The sequence below is a fragment of the Pararge aegeria genome, chromosome 25, assembly GCF_905163445.1.
Source record: "Pararge aegeria chromosome 25, ilParAegt1.1, whole genome shotgun sequence".
NCBI lineage: Eukaryota > Metazoa > Arthropoda > Insecta > Lepidoptera > Nymphalidae > Pararge > Pararge aegeria.
Genome location: NC_053204.1, coordinates 3,099,234 through 3,123,468, shown reverse-complemented (window position 1 = coordinate 3,123,468; position 24,235 = coordinate 3,099,234). Strand labels below are relative to the sequence as shown.

The following is a 24,235-nucleotide window of genomic DNA, read 5'->3' as shown; positions in this document are numbered from 1 at the left end:
ACGCTCGCCTTGCAGGGGTGGAAAATGCACAGATTAAATGAATAGTATTGCGTTTTTTTTTTATTAAAACCTTATTATAATGTTTATGAGGACTAATATTTTTATAATGTTCATTATTTTTGCCATTTGGGGAATTTTAGATGCGTTTTTAGTTTTAGTAATTATGATTCGAAATTAACAATTTTAAATTAGCGGATAGAGGTTAACGTAAGGGGTAGAGTATCTATTCTTTTTAACGCGACTTTTCCCTGTGATCAATACTTTTAGATTTTTTTTTTTCTTTATGGTCTGCTTTAGTGGAAGGCTTTGGCCGTGGCTAGTGAACACCCTACTGTCTGTGGGTCTGCACCGATAAGTAAAAGAAGATCTTCCAAGTAAAAGAAGAAGAAGACTTTTTACTGTGTTTTTTTTTTCTTTATGGTATAGTTACAGATAACGCACCGATATATAATTTTTTTTTCGGTTGGCCCTAATGATATTATCCTTATTTTGGAATACTAAGTTTTATAAAAGTATAGTGCTATAGTTATGTAATGTTTACCTTTTGACATTCACCTTTGTGGATCTTCCAAGTATACGTGACATTGGCAAGTATAACGTGCCGTTTTTGCACACCTAAAAGCCAAAAGAAGCAAAAGAAGAAGATATTACAGCGTAACGCAGGATTGTTCGCGAGTATTTGATGAGTATCTGCCACGAAGAGTTTGAACTCTAGGGCTCCAAGAAGCGATGGGATCCGGCGACGATAATAACGGGGTTTAGCTGAATAGATCTGATCGCACACCTCCAGTGGCGTGCATAGAGGGTATGCACAGGGGGACGGCTGATTGGCGCAGTTTGCAGCAACCCAGCTTTCTGAGTCCAAGGCCGTGGGTTCGATTCCCACAACTGGAAAATGTTTGTGTGATGACCATGAATGTTTTTCAGTGTCTGGGTGTATTATATTCATAAAAATATTCAACAGCTATCTTAGTACCCATAACACAAGCTACGCTTACTTTGGGGCTAGATGGCGATGTATGTATTGTCGTAGTATATTTATTCATTTATTTATATAAAATCAAGAATAATTTTTTTGCACTGTGCTTTTTCATGTTTTCTATTATTACTTTCACCAAGGGTTGCCTGTAAGAGATTGCTTTAGCAATAAGGCCGCCTTTGCACACAACTGATTTAACTTTTTTATTATTTTTTTAAAATTGTTTTTAAATTTCCTTTCTTGTGTGTTTCTCGTATTGTTTCTAAGTTTGGGCAATAAAGAAAAAAAAAAATCTCCAGTACCTACGATGTATAAACAAACTTAAGGATAGGCTTTGTAAGAGTTATTAAAAGCCTTCCCTTAAATGTTTATAACTCGTACTGGAGATTTTCGTAATTTTTATGTCATCCGCATACCGTGTGCATATACTCTTTGCACGCCACTGCACGCCTCCGAGGCTGTATGCAGGTGATCGCCGCTCTCCTCTCTTGTCCGTCAGTGGACGTCCATCAATTTAATGACGAGGATATGTTTTTTTAATTTCTCTTAATCAAATATAAAAAATGGTTAATAATATTTTTATTGAAATAAATTAATTATCTGGCTTTATATCACGCAGGAAGTCTCTGAAACAAAAAATATTACATTGTGATTAAGGTTGGAGGCTTCGGTCTTTGCTACATACAACGAAACTAAGTAAGATGACCGATTGGCGCAGTGGGCAGCGACCCAAGGCCGTGGGTTCGATTCCCACAACAGGAAAATGTTTCTGTGACGAACAGGAATGTTTTTCAGAGTCTGGGTGTTTATCCGTATATTATAAGAATATATGTACCTATATTATTCATAAAAATATTCATCAGTCATCTTAGTACCCACATAACACAAACTAAGCTTACTTTGGTGCTATAAGGCGAGGTGTGTATTGTCTTAGTATATTTATTTATTATTGAAACGTGACGTCATGCGTTCCGTTACGATGCCGCAAAAAAAAAGAAACCGATTAGGGATGTGGGTTAAATATAACCGCCATACACAGAATTAAGAATTTACAGAATCCGTGTACACCATTATTCCACTCCACTTTGATAGTGTTTCTCCAACAGGCGCGGCGATTAGTCATTTTATACCATTAAGCAGTTGACAGTAATTATTATACCTCTTATGTCCTAAACTTTCAGCATTAAACGAGGAAAACGAGAAACATTGCGCGGGGCGTTTTCACTGATTTTGTACAATTCATACAATAATGGGTGAACGAGGGTTCTGTATGTTCTTAGTTCAATGGAGTACACTAACCCGACGACGCGAGGCAAGCCGGGCGCTTCGCATAGGTCGTTGTGTCCCCGGTCGAACACGTGGAGCTGTGTCGGAGCACGTTTGCAGTTTTTGCGGGATTCTTTGATGCTGTTGTACAGCTGCAAAGAGATGAGATGAGCCGTTAAGCCTTGTCCAGGTATTAATTCCTTTTTTTTTAATTTCACTACAAGTTAGCCCTTGACTACAATCTCACCTGGTTGTAAGTGATGATGCAGTCTAAGATGGTAGCGGGCTAACCTGTTAGCATTGACGTGCATAGAGGGTATGCACAGGGTATGCAGATGATATAAAATGTAGAAAATCTCCACTATGAGTTATAAAAAACTAGAGGATAGGCGACGTCTCCCATACTCCCCCCGATGTCGTCGAGCCCTGGGGCTCTTCTCATGGCGAGCTTTCGCGCTCGCCCCACTCCCCCGGTGACGCCGTAGCAACCCCTTAGGTGGTTATCGGCAAGTGTCCTTCCGAAAAAGCAAATAAAAAAAGTATTATAAGAGTTATAAATAGCCTATCCTTAAGTATTTATAAGTCGTACTGGAGATTGTCTTCATTTTATGTGATCTGTATGCCTTGTGCATAACCTCTATGCACGTCAATGCTAACAGGTTAGCCCGCTACCATCTTAGACTGCATCATCACTTACTGTGACTGCACGCCACTGCTTGTGGGAGATGAGGCTGAATTCCAAGCCATCTAGTCATTAAGAAATACATCAATTGTGTAGTAACCTCGCTGTTATATAGGGCGCGTTTCCAAATGTATACTTATAATAAAACTGTAACTGGAAGATTTCTTGTACATTTAATATGTTTTGAAAATTTTTACCGGGGGATGGATGAATCGATATTGAGTCCAAAACAGATTTTTATTTAATTTTTGTCTGTCTGTCTGTCTGTCAGTCTGTCTGTCTGTTCGGCCATCACGTGAAAACTACTGAAAGGATTGAAATAAAACTTGGTATAGTGGTAGTTGATATTCCGGGTCCTCCGGGAAATGGGATGAAAATTTTTATCAATTTGACTTCATGGCTCCGTTACATTTGAACCGATTTTAATAATTCTTTTGTTATTTGAAAGTGTATACTATCAAGCATGTACGATCTTATTTTAATAAGGATCTGATGAATATTGTCGGAGATAAAGAACATAACACTTCACAAATAACTGTTAGTCGCAAGGCATATGGGACAACGATCGAAGGATGGTAATCTTACTAATATTTAAAATGCGAAAGTTTGTGAGGATGGATGCATGTATCAACTGAAATATGACGTAAAATAATAGTAGGTACGTAGCTACCCGCGATGATTATGACATCATAATCATCGCGGGTAGCATGCATGCAATCTTAGAATGCAACGTCATAAAGGTTAACTTGTAGTGTAATAAAAAAAAAATACCTTAACAGCCAGGTCGAAGGGCACGATCCTGTCCCCCTTGGAGTGCAGGATAAGGACTGGCAGCTCTGGCACCTTGGCCAGGTACTGGTCTGTCGCGAACGTGTACTCCGAGGACAGCGTGAAAGGCTTCACGAAGGAGCCCTTGTAATAGGGTAGCCAGGAAACTAGCTGGGAATTTGAAGTGAAAACATTTTGTATCGAATTAAATAGCTATATTTGTGTCTGGAAGTTCGGTGATAGATAAGTGGGTGTAGCCTCGGCTTCTCTAACGGCGGGACCGAGTTCACACTTTTCGTCTTAACGTATATAAAAATAACACTTCTTTCTACAATCCTGTTGTTAGAATATGCCGCCTTAATAACGAGCTGGTTTCCTCCAGCGATCTTTACATATTTAATCATAAATCTGTTTCTTTCATTATATCTGTATCGTTGTAGCGCTCGGCTTGACACATGTAAAAAAAAAACATGTGTGTACTTATGTACACGCGTTAGAAGTTATACTACTTTGGCGAAACAAGTTACAAATCTTTTGCAAAAATTTTATCCTTGCCTTATTCTACCTTTCGTAGAAAAAACTACACTTACAATAGGACAAAGGTATTTAATAGATTGCGTGTTTTATTATAGCGCCTTATCTAGTTTATTTATTTATTTCATTAGAGATATCAACGATACACTGTTTTATCAGTAATAATTTTAGATTGTAAGTAGTTTATTGTCCGAGTACAGTTATCACTTTCAGTTATACACAAAAGTCCGGTTAAAATTAAATTAAGTTACAAGCAAAGATAGTAATAATAAAAGAAATAATATTAAACAAATGAAAATAATGATTAAAATTAGAAAAAAAAAAAATTTAAAAACAAGCAATTATCAAAAATTTAGTTATCTCATAATCGGACAACCAAGTTTCTCTCAAAGTTAAAATTTGAGATTTATGTACAATTGAATCAATCAAATCGCCGGAATGAGCCCGCAGACTTTGACAATTGAAAGTGTACACTGTCAAACCCGTTTTTTTAAAAACTCAAATATGACTATAGCTAACTTTGTATTGGGGTGTCGGATTTTTGTGATTGTGTGCAAAAAAAATCGTAAAAATATACTCTCATCATTTTTCCCTAACGCGCCAAAAGAAGTATAACTTCAAAAATATATTAGTTTATAGTAGGTACCTTGGAAAACGGATGGCTCTCAATTGCATCAACCAGGTTGTTGAACGGCGCTTCCAGGATCAATGCGTTTGGTAGAGGCAGAGGTTCCATCTTGCGTTGGAGACACAGCTCCGCCATGTTGACTACTAAATTTGCCGCTATGGCCGTGCCTGGGGGTAGGTTTCAGTGTCTGGGTGTTTATATGTATATTCTAAGTATTTATGTATATTATTCATAAAATTATTCATCAGTCATCTTAGCACCCATAACACAAGCTACTCTTACTTTGGGGCTAGATGGGGCTAGATGTGTGTATTGTCGTAAAAAAAAAATAGTGAAACCTGTTACTTTACCGAGTGAATGTCCCCATAAGACCACAGGCGGCCTTTGATCGCTGCGACGTTCTACGGTTCCCACCAGCCAGGAGTAAACCTGTAGTACATCTTCCACCACACCTTTCTCGGTTGGACGCATGCATGTCGAATCTCCGTAACCTAGGTATTTTATTCCACTATACAATATTGGATAGAGGCAGGCGTTACTTTGCGAAATTCACTTATACGATAATAATAATAATATCTTTATTTTATCAAAATAAACGTATACATTTCATGAGTGTGAAGCCCTGTCTCCTGCGGTAGTTAAAACTGTGTTACAGGAGACAGTGTCTTCCCTATATCTATGGTCTTATTAACAAACGTTTGACAATTTTACAGGGAAAATTATATAAAGGAAAGAAAAGAAATAAATAAATGAAAAAAAGAAAAAAGAGAATTATGTAAATTTTTGAGGCGGGTGCTTAGGTAGGTACATTTGATTTGTTTGTGGGTGTGCGCGTATTTGTATGCGTGTGTGTGAGCGTGTTTGTATGCGTGGGTGTGTGCGTGTTTATATGCGTGTGTGTGCGTGTGTGTTTGTGTTTAATTTGTAATTTGTTTTATTTAAATTAGATATTCTTATGAAATATTTTCTCTGTACCCTCATAATCGTAATCTTTTAGCCAAGATTTAATGCATGTCTTAATTTCTCTATTGGTCATGTCTGATTTATGATTATATAATTGAGCTTAATTTAATATACTGGAATGCCCTTCCAGCTTCCATTTTCCCCAGTGCCTACAATATGAGTACCTTCAAATCAAGAGTGAATAGGCATCTTCTAGGCAAGCGCGCTCCACCTTTGGCTGCATCATGACTTACCATTAGGTACGATTTCAGTCAAGCGCTCGTCTATAAAAAAAAAAAAAAATACTCCGCGTCAACATCATACATCAAATTCTATGTGAGGAGAATTTGAGACTGAAATAACTTTATCAGTGAGATTGTTACGTCGGGTAAGGATCTGGTATGTCATATATGTACAACTTGTGATCATATACTTGCCTTGTTGTGTACTGACTACCTGGTTGGTTTGTGATTACAACTTAAATAAATAAAAAAATATATATATAATAATGTTTATAATACTCCCTTCAATGCATGGGTAGTTGAAATAAAGACGAAATTGCGTTTCTGTGAAAATACAAGAAACAACATTTAAAGCCCTTACTTCAGGTCTTTAAAATCAAAATAATTTCTTCTTAAAATAAACTATTAAAACTCCTTTTTAAATGTCACTTATTAAATCATTATGCCCCGTCACATAAACCCTGTGTGGTTTGAGATGAGGTGAGTTACCTAGTTTTCGTTTTTTACAACCATATTAGATCCCACCGCTGTGGCGCGGGTATCGACAAACGTGCCTGTGATTACGCAGACCTTTGGATATAAACGACGACTAACCTCTGTAATCTAAGGCGATGACGTGATAATTCAGCTCCTGGAATACCCGGTACATCTGCAGGCGGTGCGGGGACGCCCGGTGGTTGGAGTTACCTTCAATCACATAAAAAACGTGGGTAAGCAGTAACGGCATTCTGAAACCAATTTACATGTTGTATATTAAACTCCACGTGGGGCTGCCTTGACGCAGAAATTTTAATTTGTAATTTTTTTTTTATATTGCACATTAATATTTAATGTGAGTTTTTTTTATTTAATTTAGTTTTTAATTATTCTATTTATGTTATAGTGTAGTGCGTAGTGATGGGTCATAGATACCAAAGAAATAAATAAATAAAAAAGTTCGAAACACTGCGTTGGTCCCCGATAAGTTTGACAGATGAAAAAGTCGCACCCAAGCGGCACAAGACCGTGCTATTTTGACGGCAGATTGGCAAAGTGGCAGCGATCCTGCTTTCTGAATCCAACGCTGTGGGTTCGATTCTTACAATGAATGAATGAATGAATACACTTTTATTGTATACCAAAGAAAAGTAGTTACAGGGATATAAATACATATCAAGAGAGTACGATTTGGTGGCCTTATCGCTACATAGCGATTTCTTGCAGGCAAACATTGGCGTAAAAGGAAAAAACATAGAAAAGAGGTAGGTGGTGCAATTAATAAGATTTAAAATTATACAAATATATAAATAAAATATATATATATATAAAAAACTATAATTTATATATATAAATATGTGTGATGAACATAAATGTTAAATTCAATGTCTGGGTGTTTGTCTGTATATTATAAGTATCATCATGTCAACAAATCGACGTCCACTGCTGGACATAGGTCTTTTGTAGGGAGTTCTGCTCCATCTTACAAAGAATTTGCGCGATAAAGACCACGCTGGGCAGGCGGGTTTGTCATCGCAGGGCTAGACTGAAAGCACCGGCGTCGACCCGACACTAGTCTGTGCCATTTGTTTAGCATAGCCAATTCGAAGTGGTTATACCGCCAGAGCCTCGTCAGTTAGACGGCAGGGTGCACGGGTGGTTGGCATTTTGGGAGGCTGACTGGTACTAGCCTCCCCCGTACCTCCCACTAACACCCCCATTATAAATATGTATGTATATTATTCATGAAAATATACATCAGTTATCTTAGTAGGTACCCATAACACAAGTTGAAGTGTATTGTCGTAAATTTTATTACGTGCCCTGCTGTTTTGCCCGCGTAAGTTGCGGGACGCAGCGTACTGATACAGAGTCTACACCGAACCTCACCTCAATAAATGAGATACCAAGCGTAAAGTTATTTCAATCGTACAGGAAGTGCCAAATATACAAACATTGTGTTCGAATAATACATCTGTTCTTGCTGTTTTCACCATTCAAGCTTTAATTTTTATTTTAACACACTATTTGAAACCTTCAATCACGTAAACATTGCGAATCGATAATACCCGTCCATTAAATATCTTCAATGTACAGACCGACCGTTTACAGTTTTATTATAAGTATAGATAGACAATAGTCTTTATTGCACAAATTAAAAGCGAAAACAAGAAATAACAAAACAATAAAAAATATATATATATAAGATGCGCACAGGCGGTCTTATCGCTTTAAGCGATCTCCTCCAGACAACCCTTTATGGTAGAGAATTAGGTTAGGGATTACACTAAGAAAAAATATTCAATAAACTTATTCGCATGCAATTATAATAATTATCTACTGCACTTCAAGTCGTGATTCAGAGCTCTTTTTACGTAGAAGATACAGTCACACCCTCCGCCCTCAATTCGACCCGTCACAATTTGTAAGCCCCGAATGTCGATCAGTGGACATCCATTGGTCAACATGATGGCATAAATCTGTAAGTTCAGAAGGCTCAGAGTCGGTCAGCTAGCGATGGAAAGAGCTATGCCCGGATAATCAAATCACAAATATGGAGATCCGTAGCAGAACCAAACCGACATAAATCTAAGAGACGCGAAGTTGAAGTGGCAATGGGCGGGGCACATAGCTCGGAGTACAATTGAACTATGGAGGTTAAGGTACTGGGACCCTGAACTGCTGTTGATTGGCTACTCAATAAAGCAGTTTTTATGATATTTCACTTCACTTACCATGGCAATACAGTACTATAGTGTTGTCCGTTTTTTTCAATTCTTTCAGGAATATTTCATCCGGAGTCAAGTTGTCACGAACTATGAACAATTCCCTGAACATAGATGAAGGCGCGATGTGCCATACACCTGAAATACAACAATAGGTCACTCATCAGCAGTGGCGTGCATATAGGTTATGCACAGGGTATGCAGGTGATATAAAATGAAGAAAATCTCCAGTAAGAGTTGCAAGTAATCTTTATGCAAATTCGGCCAAGATCAGTTTAGCCGTGAATTATAAGTACAAGTTAATATGAAATAGTATAAACTACAAAGGGATTTTTTAATCCTCCGAAAAAGATTGCCGGGTGCTTATTCTGGTATGAAAAGTATAACTAGGTATAATGTATGCTGAACCTAGGATATTTAAAAGGCGCAGTCGGCGACAGTTAGTCGAAATACTGCGTTAGTTGCCAAACGTTATGCTACGTTTATTATTAACGCCCTTTAAACCAACCAACCTACTCACCCAATTTGATATCACAGCGATCAACCAGGGAATAGAAGTTGATGCTGAAATTCCTGCATCCAATAGCATTACAGCTCATGGGGTCTTCGAAGTCCAGATTTTTGGGATAATTGACTAAATATAAAGTAAAGATTTGTGATTAAAAGGTAAAGTGTGTTGCTTTGATATTAAATTTTTATAATTTTAAGCTTAAGAACACCTGCAACTTTTATCGCTGCTATTATGGTGGAAATAAAGAATTGCTATTATATTTTAAAAGGCGCACAGTAACAAATTTATAATTAGTGATCTCATAGTAATTTACAGTCCACTGTTGCACTAAATGGCTCTACCAATGGGAGGGTTCGACTATAATTACCACGCTGGCTTAACGGGTTGATGATCGCAGTGGATGGTAGTAGTACAGATGACGCTGCTGCCCGCTTTGTTAAAGTCCCTTAGTGGCCTCATACGACATTTGCGATAAGACTGGTAACAAATGTATTCTGATCTGCTGTCAGCATGCGCCATCTATACGGTTCCATCTACGCCTTTGGTTGCCAGGAAGATATCGATACATAGCGATAAGGCCCCCAAATAGTATTAATATTCATGTATCTATCTTCTATCTATCTATATATATAAAAGAGAAAGTGTGTGGGTATGTTACGTATAGGCTCTGAAACGGCTGTACCGATTTCAATGAAACTTTCAGGGAATCTCCGGATTGACAAATTTATTTATTGATCTGTAAAGTTTGGTGACGATCGGAGCACTCCTATTTTTGAACTGTCAAATACAACTTTTATTTACTATGATGATATTCTATTGTTATTTGTTGGTTGTACATGGGTGTAGATAATGATCTTCACCCGCTCGAGAAGAAAATAGAAGAGAATGAATACGGAGAGAAATAAATGATTTAATATATTATGACACTTAAATTAAAAATGTAATGATGTAAGTTTATTGTTTAAATAAAATAAAGCAAAATCTAGCCCGGCGAAGCGGGCTGGGTGCGCCGTATTTATAAATATATTTAATATTTATATGCACCTGTCGTCTTGAGCAGTGTTTTACGCCTTTGGTTGCCTGGAAGAGATCGCTATGTAGCGATAAGGCCGCCTAATTGTATACATCGTGTAAATTAGTTTTTTATTATTTTTCCTGTATTTTTATGAGGTGTACAACAAAAGTGTATTCATTCATAGTAGTCTTTTGAATAAAAATAAATCTTAGTACTTTGTAAAATCTTACTACAATTGGAGAAGATAATTTTCCTCTGCACAGTTTTGCTATACTTGAACATCAGGGGCAGCACAGAAACTAGCAATACTAGGAAACTAGCCGATAGCGATGCACCAGTCAGTAATATAACACTGTAAAAACAAAAACTACCTAGTATTCGCTGCATAATTTTTTTTCTTTCATATCTTATTATACAACGTGTAAATGAAATAATACTTCAGTGGCTTTAGTCGCCTCGTACGACAACTGTGCAGGTGTCGTACGAGGCGACTAGGGCGAGGTAGACGTGCGTCTAACATGGGCAGGAGACTATTATCTACCCGGGGAAAGGATAAAAATGTATCCTCTCCCACAGCTGTATCAACTCTCAGAGCACTGGCGCACAAGTGGAAATTATATCCAAATAATAGATGCGTAATAAACGGGGGTAAACTTCTCCTATTCCATGTTCCCGTGCTTTAGCGGGTGGACACGTTAATTATGTCCCTTTCAGGGATATAATTTTTGTCTAGCCCTGCTGCGGAAAGAGAGGTCGTAACAACTGCATTCTGATCTGCCGTCACCACACGGAACTACCGATTTAATCCGTAATATCGTAAATTATCAACCCTTTGTATCAAAAGTCTTCTATGATGTAGGACAAATAATGCCGATAAACACTTACTCAACAACCATAATTGATATTTTTAAACGAAATATAAAGTATTTTTTAAGACTTTTTCTTAATTTTCTTGTACATTTTTGAGTTTTGTGTAATTATTATTTGACAACGTTATTTACAGAGGTTGACAGTGATTGATACAAAGACAAAATCAAGAGATATTTGGTTTTATTTTTATCATTGTTCTTAGTACCTAAATAACACCTTAAGTTATCAATTTAACCAATTTTACCAAAAAAAAAATCGTCCACTGTCTTGTCTTATGTAGGGAGTTCCACAATCTACGGATCTCCTCATTTCTGATTTATTCACGTTCAGAGAGATACTCCTAGCGTATCTCTCTCTGTCACTTGCTAAGTGACTCTGAGCCTTCTTATGAGGCCCACAGTTAGCAGCGTTTCAGACCCGTAAGTAATTGCTGGCAAATCACGCACTGTTCGAAGACTTTGGTCTTTAGGCACTGAGGTATTTCGGAAGAGAAGATGTCACGAAGTTAAACGCTGCCAGAGTTGGATTCGGCGGTTCACCTCTTTCTCTTAATTGGACCTACCTAACTGGATAGTGTCCTAAGTATAGGTATATAAAAACAGAAAAAGTGTAACGGATACGCAAATAAAAACAACATTGGTACAACACAATATTTTAATACTTTTTCAATAAAATGGCGGGCTTTGGCTAGCTTGACGTACCAAACCATAATGGCGGCATTTTTGGCATGGCGGTGAAATACGACAACATGGCGGCTTGGCTTTGACAAATTGTCTATCTATAATCTGTGGTTGGTGCACTGGCTGACGTCTTATCCGTTACAGAAGATTGTAAATTACCTAAAATGATAGAATTTACTTTGTGCCCGCCTTATTGATTTATTAGTGATGTCCTTTATTATACACAATTTATCTAAACTACAACTTTTTCTTATTTGTCTTAAAATGAAAGTGATTTCATTACTTTCTAGTAAAAAATATGCTGTAAAATATTATTTTTAAAAGCCATTTTAAGTTATATATACTTTGTAATTTAAAAGTAATAAATTGGAAAAAAATAATCGTTATTTTGTATCTTTTTCCTCTACTAAAACTTACTTATATATGTATATTTCTGTTGCTTAAACACAATTATGTTCATTTTTAAAACGTCTAAAAGTATTGGAAATATTTTAAGGTAGGTAGGTAAAAAAAAACACATTTTTCCCCCTTAAAATTCCTTTAACTTAGTAAAACAAGTCTTTTATTTTCAATAAATACTTAAGTAATACAAAATAAATAATTAAAATGCGTATTAAGCACACTTCAGAGAGCTTCACCGAGCTTAAGCGTAAAACCTTGTACAGACGCCGGCATCGATTTTAAGCACTGACCTTCATTTTGTGAATGACATCTGTTGTCACTGGACTATTTCTCTCAGAAAAATAAATATAAATAAATAAATATGCACCGTCCACTGCGTCAATCGGCTGATATACGACGTGTATATGAAAACCGAAATAATACTTCACAGGCTCTAGGGGTACTTCATTTACTGCCATAGTTTTTCCAGAAAGACTCCTGTCACTCTACTTGGTATGTGTCGCGTAGGGTAGGTACTATGCGCCTGTCGATCTTTTATCTTCAATAGGGTTGTCAACAGTAAATGTTTTAAATTAGTCTGTATGGAAACATAAATATTGTTCTTTTGATTTAATATATATTTCCGTTGCACGTCGTATATAGTTCACAAAAATATGTCTTAATTTAAGAGACAACGTGATTTCAATAATTTGCTGAATATTATAAGCAAAAATAAACTTGCAGTTCAATATTCAATATATTGTCAGACTTATGTTCAGCAGTTGGTTCAACCTGCCATTATTATTTCTGTTAAAACTATTGTCAGTCGGCAGTCGTAGTGCAAGCGAAAACCGATACTAACGTGACGAACCTTTTCATTTCGTGACTGTACAAGAATACAGCAGCCTTTAAATCACATAATGGACTCGGTTTGTGGTGTTTTTTTTTGAGTTTTTTATCGAGCGCTCAACATCGTTTCCGGTGTTTGTACAACTAGCAAACTAACTTGTGACGTTGACTCTTCGTATATTTTTTTCTATCGATGTCTCTTAACGAAGTCACTGAAAACACAATAAATGAACATTATTGTACTGGGAGAAATAGAATCTTACATCCGGTGACGGCAGATCAAAATTTAGCTGTCACGGGTCACCACCCCAGGTGTCGTAAGAGGCGACTTTTTTTTAATGTGAAACATCTAAAAAATTAAAAAAAGCTTCCTCGTAAACAAGATTGTTGGCGTGGCGTGGAAGTTTTTTGCTCGGATTTTCGACAGAGCGTTTGTAAACAAAAGTAAAGGATTAAAACGGAAGTAAAGGATTTGCGACTCTAAAACGAGAGACATTAGGTTCAATTTACTTTGACAACTGCGTCAGTTTAATACTCTAAAACGACTCGTCCATTGCGAGAGAGAAAATTTTGTACTAAGGCTACACGGTTTGTTTAATGTACTTTGTTTAGCATAGGCTACTTTTTATCCCTGGAAAACGAAAGTTTGCCAAGAGTCGCAGTCAAACTCTCATGAGGGCTAATAGCTCCTTTGATATTATTATTATCCTCCAGCAATATATGGAATTGCCAGTTTTAAAAGCGCAATTCGCCCATCTTTCAATAATTTTGCCAGTCACTTGGTTCTAGCGATAACTCATTTAATAAATTGACGTGATTGCATTGATTATTTTCTTTAAGCAGTTCTTTCGGCCATTGCTTTCTTTCTTGTTATTTGGTGAGGGTGTGGCAACAAACAGTAGCCAAAGCAAGAATTAATGTTTCTTCTTCGGAATCAGAATTCATTTTTTTCGACTCAAATAGGTTGAACGCCTTCTAACGACAGCCAGGCCGATCGAAAACTGAAGAGCCGTAGTGACGCCAGTGAGTGGGAAAATTTAGTTGGCCTAAACCGTTTGGAGTGGCGCCACAGTTTTACGTCTGGATTGACGCAATAAACAGACCGTCAATGCCCGGCTTTCACTCACCCAACAAGTTCCGATAAGTCGTGCGCATTGCAGATATACTTGTGTCCGAGCCGGTCCTCCTTGGGGTATGAGTGCAACGTAATAGGAGCGTCACCGGACCGGCGCGAGGCGACCACAGCATCGTACAACTGAAATAAAAAAAAAATTTTTTTTTTTTAAATAGTCCTTATTCACAAGCAATGTATATGTATACAACGTGTAAATATAAACCGAAATAATACTTCACAGGATTAATAAGTACTTTATGTCCTGTCTCTGAGACTTATCTGTGAAACCGAAAACCTAATAGTTTTTGAGTAAGCCACTGCCATAGTTTCTAAAGTCAGAAAGATTCAGAAGAATCCAGATACAGCCCTACCATCACATCCAAATTTAAATCATGTGACTCCTTTAACTTTATTCGGTACGCGTCGCGTAGTATGGGTACTATGCACGTGTCGGTCTTTTATCTTCAATAACACTGTCAGAAATTTGATTGCAATAATTTAAACATTAGAAGGAAAAATAAATTTGCAGTGCAACATATTGGACTACATAAAATGATTGTACACAATTTTACAATAAATTACCGGTTGATATCATGGAGATGTCTCTTAAAAAGTTCAAAGTTTGTATTAAAGGAAAGCTTATAGAAACGTCCTATTATTGTATAAAGGATTACGTAAACGATGATGAAGCTTTGGTTTTAATTGTTGCTCTAACCAGGTTGATTCTTAAGTATTTTCAAATGTCAATTTGAGATGGTGATAACACACTCACACACAAACACACACACACACACACACACACACACACGCACACGCACACACGCACACACGCACGCACGCACGCACGCACGCACGTCAAACTTATAACACCCCGTCGTTTCTGCGTCGAGGGTTAAAAATAGCATAATGATAAAATAAAACAGTCGAATACCCTATTTTAGTCTAAAACATACTAACCTTTTCCCCAACATAAAACGGTACGATAATGTCGTCTTTGGCGTGCAGTATCAAAATGGGCAGGGACGGCGCTTGCGCCAAGTGCGAGTCGGATTTGAACTCGTGCTCCGGACACGACCGGAATGGTGACACGAACGTGTCCTCGAAATACGGCAACCATCTCACCAACTGTCAAAAAATAAGTTTTTTTTTTTAAATCTTTTTATCTAATATGCATTAAAATATTCTTTTCAACACGCTAAACACACACACACACACACTCCATCGGTTGCCTAGAACAAATCGCTATAATCCCTACTAATATTATAAATGTCAATGTAAGTTTGTTTGTTACGCTTTCACGCAAAAACATACTTAACCGATCCTCATGAAACTTTGTACACATATACTTGGGAGTGTTAGAAGTAATATAGGATACTTTTTATTCCGATATTAAGCTCGGTTCTTTTGGGAGAGGGCATGAAAGTGTTTGACGATTTTACACCATAACTCCGACAAATTATAACCGATTTAAATAATTATTTTTGTACTATAGAGGTTATAATATATATATATAATTTTGCCCAAACTTTGATGAATGTGGTTGGAGATAGAGGACAGAACTCCTCAGTGGACAGCAGCAAACCCCTCATTTAAGGCTTAGCGATACTGAATACTTTAAATTATTTTTAGAACTACAATTAAATTGAATGCCACATCAAAAAACAAAATCAAACGCAGACGAAGTCGCGGGCAACAGCTAGTAATAATATAAAAATAATAAAAATATTTTTCTTTATTGTGGTATAAACCCAAAAAAGGTCAAAAGGTACAAAAAAAACGTATAAATGATTAAACATTAATAATTGCTATGTAGCGATAAGGCCGCCTAATTGTATCATCATCATATCAACCCATTACCGGACCACTACAGAGCCCCACAATGAGAAGGGGTTAAGGCCGTAGCCCACCACGCTGGCCCAGTGTGGATTGGTGGACTCCAAACACCTTTAGCTTGTGTTATGGGTACTAAGATGACTGATGAATATACATATTATATTTCTTTTATGAATAATATAGAGAAACACTTATTAAATACATATAAACACCCAGTCACTGAAGAAAATTCATGCTCATCACACAAACATTTTCCAGTAGTGGGAATCGAACCCACGGCCTTGGACCCAGGAAGCAGGGTCCACTGCGCCAGACGGCCGTCGTCTTATGTAACATGCTGTTAAATCATACCTTAGCTAGTGGATGAAACTCGACTTCGTCCGCTAAATTGTTGAAAGGCGCTTCCAATATCAAACCGTTCGGCTGTGGCAAAGGTGTCGTACGTTCTAGAACATCCTCCGATAGCCTCTGTAAATTGCCCAGAAGGTGGGAGGATATACCGGTGCCTGAAAAAAAAAAATTACAAAAATTATTTTACAATACGACTATGGAGGGTAGAGGTAAGGAGAGTCATCTTATATGGGAGAAAAGTTGAAAAAGTGTCCAGTTGTATGCGCTAAATAACAGTTCAAAAATCCTCCACAATGGCGCTGGTGGATGCACAGGGTATGGTATGAATGTAGCAATCGTGAATTGAAGTATGCCGAGTTAAAAAAAATAATGTCATTATCGACTAAAATAGTTAATTATTGAGAATTTCAACAACTTACGTTGTACAAAATATTGTGGTAAATATAACCTTACTTCCTTGTTTATTTTTCAAGACTACTCTAACAATATTTGGTTTGGCGCTTCTTTTAAGAGTTACCTTGATGCAAATGTGGCGCCATCCTAATTTAATACATTTTGACGACACTTTTTCATATACACAGATGATCCTCCTTACCTCTACCCTCCATAAATACGACGTATGTTATAAACTTAAAATAGTGGACATTTTTAGTTGTACTAATTGCAATTTTAATCGTTGATGGCGCATTGAGTAGGAGCTCGACTTCACTTTCGGGGGGGCCGAGTTCGAATCCCAGCACGCACTTCTAACTTTCGAAGTTATGTGTGTTTTAAGCAATTAAATTGCGCATTGTATAATTTCACGATAATGATTTTTTTCCAAACGCTGCTACAGAAGTATAACTTCAAAAAATAAGCTTACCCAGTGAATGCCCCCATACATAAACTGGAGGTTTGGCCTTGCTAATCGTTGTAACAAGCCACTCGTATACTTTCAGAGAGTCTTCCACCACGCCGTCCTCTGATGGCAGCACGTTTGTCGAATCAGCGTACCCTGAAAAAAAAACCACTCTTCGTTTTTAATAATCCCAAGTAATCCCAAGTAAATATCCCAACTTATACTAAAAATTCAAAATTCAAAATTAATTTATTTCAAGTAGGCCTAATATAAGCACTTTTGAAACGTCAAATCTGTCTGTTTGTAGTGACTCTACCACCGGTTCGGAATGCAGATTCTACCGATAAGAAGCCGGCAAGAAACTCAGCAGTTGCAACAATATACTATTTACATTTTAACATTAATTTCTCTATCTTGTGAGAGATGAAAGCGGAGCCGGCAATTTTCCAAGCAACCTTGTCATTGAGAAATTCATCAATTGTATAGTAACTAACCTAACTAATAGGTAGTTAGGTTAGGTTAGTTACTATACTTAACTTAACTTGTTCCAAATATATACCAAGATGACTCATGAATATTTTTATGAATAACTAGCGTACCCAGCCCGCTTCGCCGGCCTAGATTTTGCTTTATTTTATTTAAACAATAAACTTACATCATTAACTTCTTCATTTACTTCTCTCCGTATTCATTATCTTCTATTCTCTTCTCGAGCGGGTGAAGATCATTATCTACACCCATGTACACTCAACAATAGAATATCATCATAGTAAATAAAAGCTTTATTTGACAGTTCAAAAACAAGAGTGCTCCGATCGTCACCAAACTTTACAGGATTACTCGCCAGGTCAATCCGGAGATTCTCTGAGAGTTTCATTGAAATCGGTCCAGCCATTTCGGAGCCTATACGGAACTTACCCACACACTTTCTCTTTTATACATATATATAGATGTACATAAATACTTATAATATACAGATAAACACCCAGACACTGAAACACATTCATGTTCATCACACACACATTTTCCATTTGTGGGAATCGAACCCACGGCCTGGGACTTAGAAAGCAGGGTTGCTGTTCACTGCGGTCTGATCTGGTGGGAGGCTTTGGCCGTGGCTAGTTATCACCCCACCGGCAAAGACGTGCCGCTAAGCGATTTAATGTTCCGGTGCGATGTCTCGTAGAAACCGATTGTATGACTACCATATTTCCTAACAGTTTAGCCCGCTACCAGCTTAGACTGCATCACCACTTACCACCAGGTGAGATGGTGTCAAGGGCTAACTTGTAGTGGAATAAAAAAAATAAAAAAGAGTTTGTAGTTTTCAATTTCTTAATAATTTTTGATTACCTCTATAATCAAAAGCGATGGTGTGGAAGTCCATTTTCTGGAAAAACTTGTAAAGTAAAAGCCTGTGTGATGCCGCGCGTGTGTTGGAATTACCTGAAAAAATGCAAAGTTTCCATTTTTCAGGTTATTACTGAGGCGACGACGTGCGTCTGTCCGTCTGTCACCAAGCTATATCTCATAAACGGTGATAGTTCAGTTGAAATTTTGACACATTTTATGATGCCGATATAACAAATAGTAACAAGAAAAAAATACACAAATGTTTATTACATATAATAAAATAAAGGGTACTAAGATGACTGATGAATATTTTTATGAATATAATACACATAAATAGTTATAATACATAGATAAACATCCAGAAACTGAAAAAAATCCATGTTAATCACGCAAACATTTTCCTGTTGTGGGAATCGAACCCACGGCCTTGGGCTCAGAAAGCAGGGTCGCTGCCCACTGCGCCAACCGGCTGTCAAAATATTAGAAAAAAAACGATTTTGTTAAAAAATCTTACACATCACTTTATTAAATGGAATAATAATCGGCATAAAAGGTCAAAAAAAGTGAAAAAATCGGTTGAACTCACCATGACAATACAACATAATTGGTAAGTTAGACTCGACCAATTCCGAGTTCATCAGAGTACCCAACTTTTCCCTGTCTGTGTCGCCATCAAACCAGCCTTTGTTCTTCTCATACAGACTCCTTGGCAGAATGTGCCATATACCTGAAATTATTAAGTAAATATATTTTAAGGCCTCGGATTCCCATTCTGTGTGGCCGATTTTGACTTGCCATATTTATCTTCTTGAATGTGGTACATTTTTGGTATATTTTTTCTATTTGGTTTTTATTTACATTTAAATTAAAGATGGATGAGCCTAAGTGCTGTGTAATGTGTGTGTGGGTGTGTGGGTGTGTACGTGTGATTAGGTGTTTATCTGTACCTGGTATTGTTTATTTTTTATAAATCATCACCATCAATTAATATTTTTATGAATATAATAGGCATAAATACTTATAATATACAGATAAACAACCAAACACTGAAAAACATTAATGTTCATCACATAAACGTGTGTGTATGCGTTTGTGTGTGCGTGTGTGTGTGTGTGTTTGCGCGCGTGCTTGCTTGTGCCGTGCAGTGCAGCCATTGAAATTTGACTTACCAATTTTTAGCGCACATTTGTCCACTTTGGAATGGTAATTGATACTGAAGTTTCTCGCTCCATCTATGCCCAGTTTTGCTGGCTTATCATAATTAACGTAGAGAGGCCATTTTGCTGAAGACAATACAAAGAGGGGTTAATAATAACGTATTTTGAAGATAGCGAAATAGTGAAAGAAACATTGAGAGCGATAGCAAAACTAACGTCTGGTGGGAGGCTTCGGCCGTGGCTAGCACCCTACCGACAAAGACATGCTGCCAAGTGGCTGAGCGTTCCGATACTGCGAAGAAACCGATCAGGGTATGGGTATATGGGTACAAAAAAGGGAGTATTTCGAAGCTCGAGTAAGAGTGCAAGAAACACTCAGAGAGGTGACAGCAAAACTAATTACATGCCGCGTAGAAACTGGCATGGCTGACTTGCACAAATTTGGCTAACCATCTTCAATCAGAAAAACATAGTACAATCACCTCACAATAATAAAAAAAACACTGATGATGACAGCATCTATGCACTCTTCATAGATGCTTTAGGGTCTTTTTGAATACAATTTTTTTCATTAAACTAATTTAGTTCATCATCATCGTCATTTGACATGCAAACGATGGAGGTCCACTGCTGGACATAGGTCTTTTGTAGGGAGTTCCACAATACACGGTCCCGGGCCGCTTGCCTCCAGCGGCTCCCAGCGACTCGCCCGATGTCATCTGTCCACCTCGTTGGGGGCCGACCTACGCTGCGTTTACCGGTGCGGGGTCGCAATTTCAGCACCTTAAGTAATTTATTTAACTGAGGCCAACTACAAAACGTTAACACTACGATTTAACAGTTTCTATGTTAGATACAACTGATTCACCTTGACTTTTGAATACACTACACATTATTATGTTATTGGCAATGAGTTGAAAAAACAATTTCCGCCATAACACTAACGAAGTTTCCATTAGCGTCTCATTCAGTATTTTATATGTAAACTAGCTTTTGACCGCTGCTTCGCTCACGTTAAGTTAAATTTTTGATTTGGTGAATTATAATAACTAAGGTTTTAAACAAAGTCTTGCTGCTAATAGAAAAATATGAAAGTGAATTAATGAAAAAAAATCAGAAACTTTCATTTATATGATGATGACTTTTATACTATGAATTCATCCCCTATATGCCCCTATGATGCCTTTGGGGTTGGAATTTAAAAAAAATTGTGAAACACGTATTTCTTTATTTTTAATCGAAAGTCTCAAATCAAACTTTCATTGATGTAACTTGAAAAATAAATTGGTAAATCAAGGATTTTATACAAACTTTCATCCCTCATTTAACCCTCTTGGGGTTAGAATTTTCAAAAAATCCTTTCTTAGCAAATGCCTACATTGTAATAACTATCTGTGTGCAAAATTTCAGCCCGATCCGTCAAGTGGTTAGAGCTGTGCGTTGATAGATCAGTCAATCAGTCAGTCAGTCAGTCACCTTTGCCTTTTATACTTGTATATATACATATGGTATGGTTATTAGCTTACTGTGCAATGGGAAACAAACATGCATAGCTACCACACAATATTTTTATTTTTTTCAGCATTTATTCCAGTATAGTACCTACTGTTTGTTTCTCTATGAAAAAATGAAGCCTAGGTTACTCACCATCCGTTCAAGTAACTCTATGCCAAAAATCAGGTTGCTTACTTAGGATGTAAAGGTAGGAAAAACAAACAAACAAACACATTCCCATTTATAATATTAGTAAGTATGATGATGCTGAAAAAGAGTAACAACAGAGTTTCTTGCCGGTGGTGGTGTCACTACAAACATACAGACAGACAGACGTTTCAGCAATGCTTATATTCAATACATAACTAATAAAAGTGTTTATATGGGCAAATGATATATGATGATATAATGTATATATATCTTGAAATAAATTAACACAGATTATTTTTATTTTGAAGTTGTAGCTAAAATCATTTAAAAGAAATCATCATCATATCAACCCATTGCCGGCCCACTACTGGGCACGGGTCTCCTCCCACAATGAGAAGGGGTTAAGGTTATAGTCCACCACGCTGGCCCTGTGCGGATTGATGGACTCCACTCGCCTTTGAGAACATCAGGAAGAACTCTCAGGCATGCAGGTTTAATCAAATGTTTTCCAACACCAACAATTTCAAAGAGGTTTAATACAAATGCTTACCAATATTAGCGAATATGAGATTTCTTCGGAATGTCTTGGAGTATTTGAAGAGCAGAGGTGCTATCGCTAGCTGTATCACCAGAATGCTAGCAGTGACTGAGGCACCCAGCACAACAGTCCTGAGGGGGCAATATTCCATAATGTCTTATTATACAAAATTAAAAAATCACAACGGGCCATGTGGGATGCTTACTCACGCATGATGGGTTACCTACATCGGCATGAATCCGCAATAACAGTTATATACTTTAGGGTAGGCTTTTTATAACTATTACAATGCCTAGCCTTAGGTTTTATTATTCTTACCAGAGATTTTCTTCAATTTATATCATCTGCATACCCTGCGCCTCCTACCACTGGTTCAGTACCATTTGTTTTTTTTTTTTTTTATATTCTACGACAAGACACACATCGCTATCTAGGCCCAAAGTAAGCGTAACTTGTGTTATGGGTACTAAGATAACTGATGAATATTTTTATGAATATAATACACATTAATACTTAAAATATACATAAAAAAAAACCTATTCATTATTTGAGGTATTTGTCCATATATTTAATAACTAGCTGTTGCCCGCGACTTCGTCTGCGTTTGATTTTGTTTTTTAATGTGGCATTAAATTTAGTTGTAGATCTAAAAAAAATTTAAAGTATTCAGTATCGCTAACCCTTAAATGAGGGGTTTGGTGCTGTCCGCTGAGAAGTTCTGTCCTCTATCTCCACCCACAGTTTGGGCAAAATTAAACACATATTATAACCTCTTTAGTACAAAAATAATTATTTAAATAGGTTATAATTTGTCGGCGTTATGGTGTAAAATCGTCAAACACTCATCCCCTCTCTCAAAGGAACCAAGCTTAATGTTGGGATTAAAAGTATCCTATATTACTTCTAACACTTCCAAGAATATGTGTACAAAGTTTCATGAGGATTGGTTAAGTGGTTTTTGCGTGAAAGCGTAACAAAGAAACTTACATTGACATTTATAATATTAGTAGGGAAGTAGGGATTTATGTTAAACTCGCTACAAAAGAACTGTGTTGAGCATTATCAACCCATCACCAGCCATGTACGGGGCACAGGTCTTCTCTCAGAATGAGAAGGGTTTAGGCCATACCACCACACTGGCAAATTGTAGATTGGCAGACTTCACACCTTTGAGAACATTATGTAGAACTCTCAGGCATGTCTGCTTCCTCACAATGTTTTCCTTCCCGATTAAAGCGAGTGATATTTTAATAGCTTTATTGAATAACGCACAGAACTCTGAAAAGTTAGAGGTGCCAGGGAAAAGGAAGGCAGAAGGTAATGTGGCATAACCAACATACATTCTAAAATCTAAACTAATATAATAAAGCTAGTTTGGAATCGGAAAAATATTTTTTGTTGGCTAGTCCATTTATCGAGGAAGGCAAATAAGATAATTTTACGAAAAAAAAATAAACTTGTAGTGAAGTTTACTAGGCTGCATAAAATTTGTAATTCATTTTAGTGTTAAATGAATATCTTTTTATAACAAATTACCAGATGAAATCTTTGAGATGTCTCTCAATAAGTTCAAAGTTTATATCAAACGTAAGCTTATAGAAAAATCCTATTATAATAAAATATGTTGCTAAAACAGAACAGCTCATTCCTTTTTTTGTTTTTGAGAACATCCAATGCCTGTGATGCGTAAACGATTAAAGTTACGCCAAAATAATGTACGACGGAATCTTTCCATGTCTCCCTTTTAAGGTTGACTTAGAACGCTAGTACATTGTACTTCGAAAGTAGAAACTTAGAAAGATATGAAATACTTACACAATGATGTATATAGGGCCAAATATGAATAATCCTCTCATTTTGACTTGGTAGTCACTTTCACAAGTTATGGCATAACATATGTTAGTTTTTCAAGATGCAAATTATTATGTATACGGAAAAACTAAGCAAAGTCACACTATCTATGAAATCTCAGAATAGTCACAAAAAGTAAAGTAAATAATAAGATTTCATCATTTGTTAAGTAAAAAAACTAAACGACAAAAACTCACAATGTACCTATCCGTAATACTTAAAAAAATTAATACACTAACATTGCTAGTGAAGTTTGGAATCCAATTTTTTTAACTTTTACGGAAGCAACCACGAAGAGACCTTCTAAACTAAAGTAACGGAATAAATTCGGAATTATTTAAAACCGATGAGATGAGCATATCGTTCGTACTTTGTACTTTAAATAATACTGTTAACTGTTAAGTGAAGTGTCATGAGTCAACTGTCAACAGTGTCAAGTGACCACAGATCAGTAAATAAATATCAATCCGACTAGACGACTCGACACAGTTTCATGTCCAAATTTGC

The 24,235-nt window shown here is 36.9% G+C and overlaps 1 protein-coding gene across 1 annotated transcript; it reads right to left on the bottom strand.

The window, feature by feature from the left end:
- Positions 1–1,571: 1,571 nt before the first annotated feature.
- LOC120634730 lies at positions 1,572–24,129 on the bottom strand. Its single transcript, XM_039905504.1, has 20 exons — positions 23,693–24,129; positions 21,890–22,008; positions 19,708–19,821; positions 19,125–19,265; positions 18,539–18,631; positions 17,210–17,341; positions 16,348–16,502; positions 15,121–15,288; positions 14,177–14,304; positions 13,240–13,261; positions 11,155–11,168; positions 10,500–10,621; positions 9,264–9,377; positions 8,753–8,881; positions 6,636–6,728; positions 5,208–5,348; positions 4,876–5,024; positions 3,699–3,866; positions 2,279–2,397; positions 1,572–1,605 (listed from the first exon to the last, which is right to left on the bottom strand). Exons 1-20 carry the CDS (start codon positions 23,731–23,733, stop codon positions 1,572–1,574), a joined length of 2,196 nt encoding a protein of 731 aa, XP_039761438.1. The 5' UTR covers positions 23,734–24,129.
- Between the last annotated feature and the right edge of the window lie 106 nt (positions 24,130–24,235).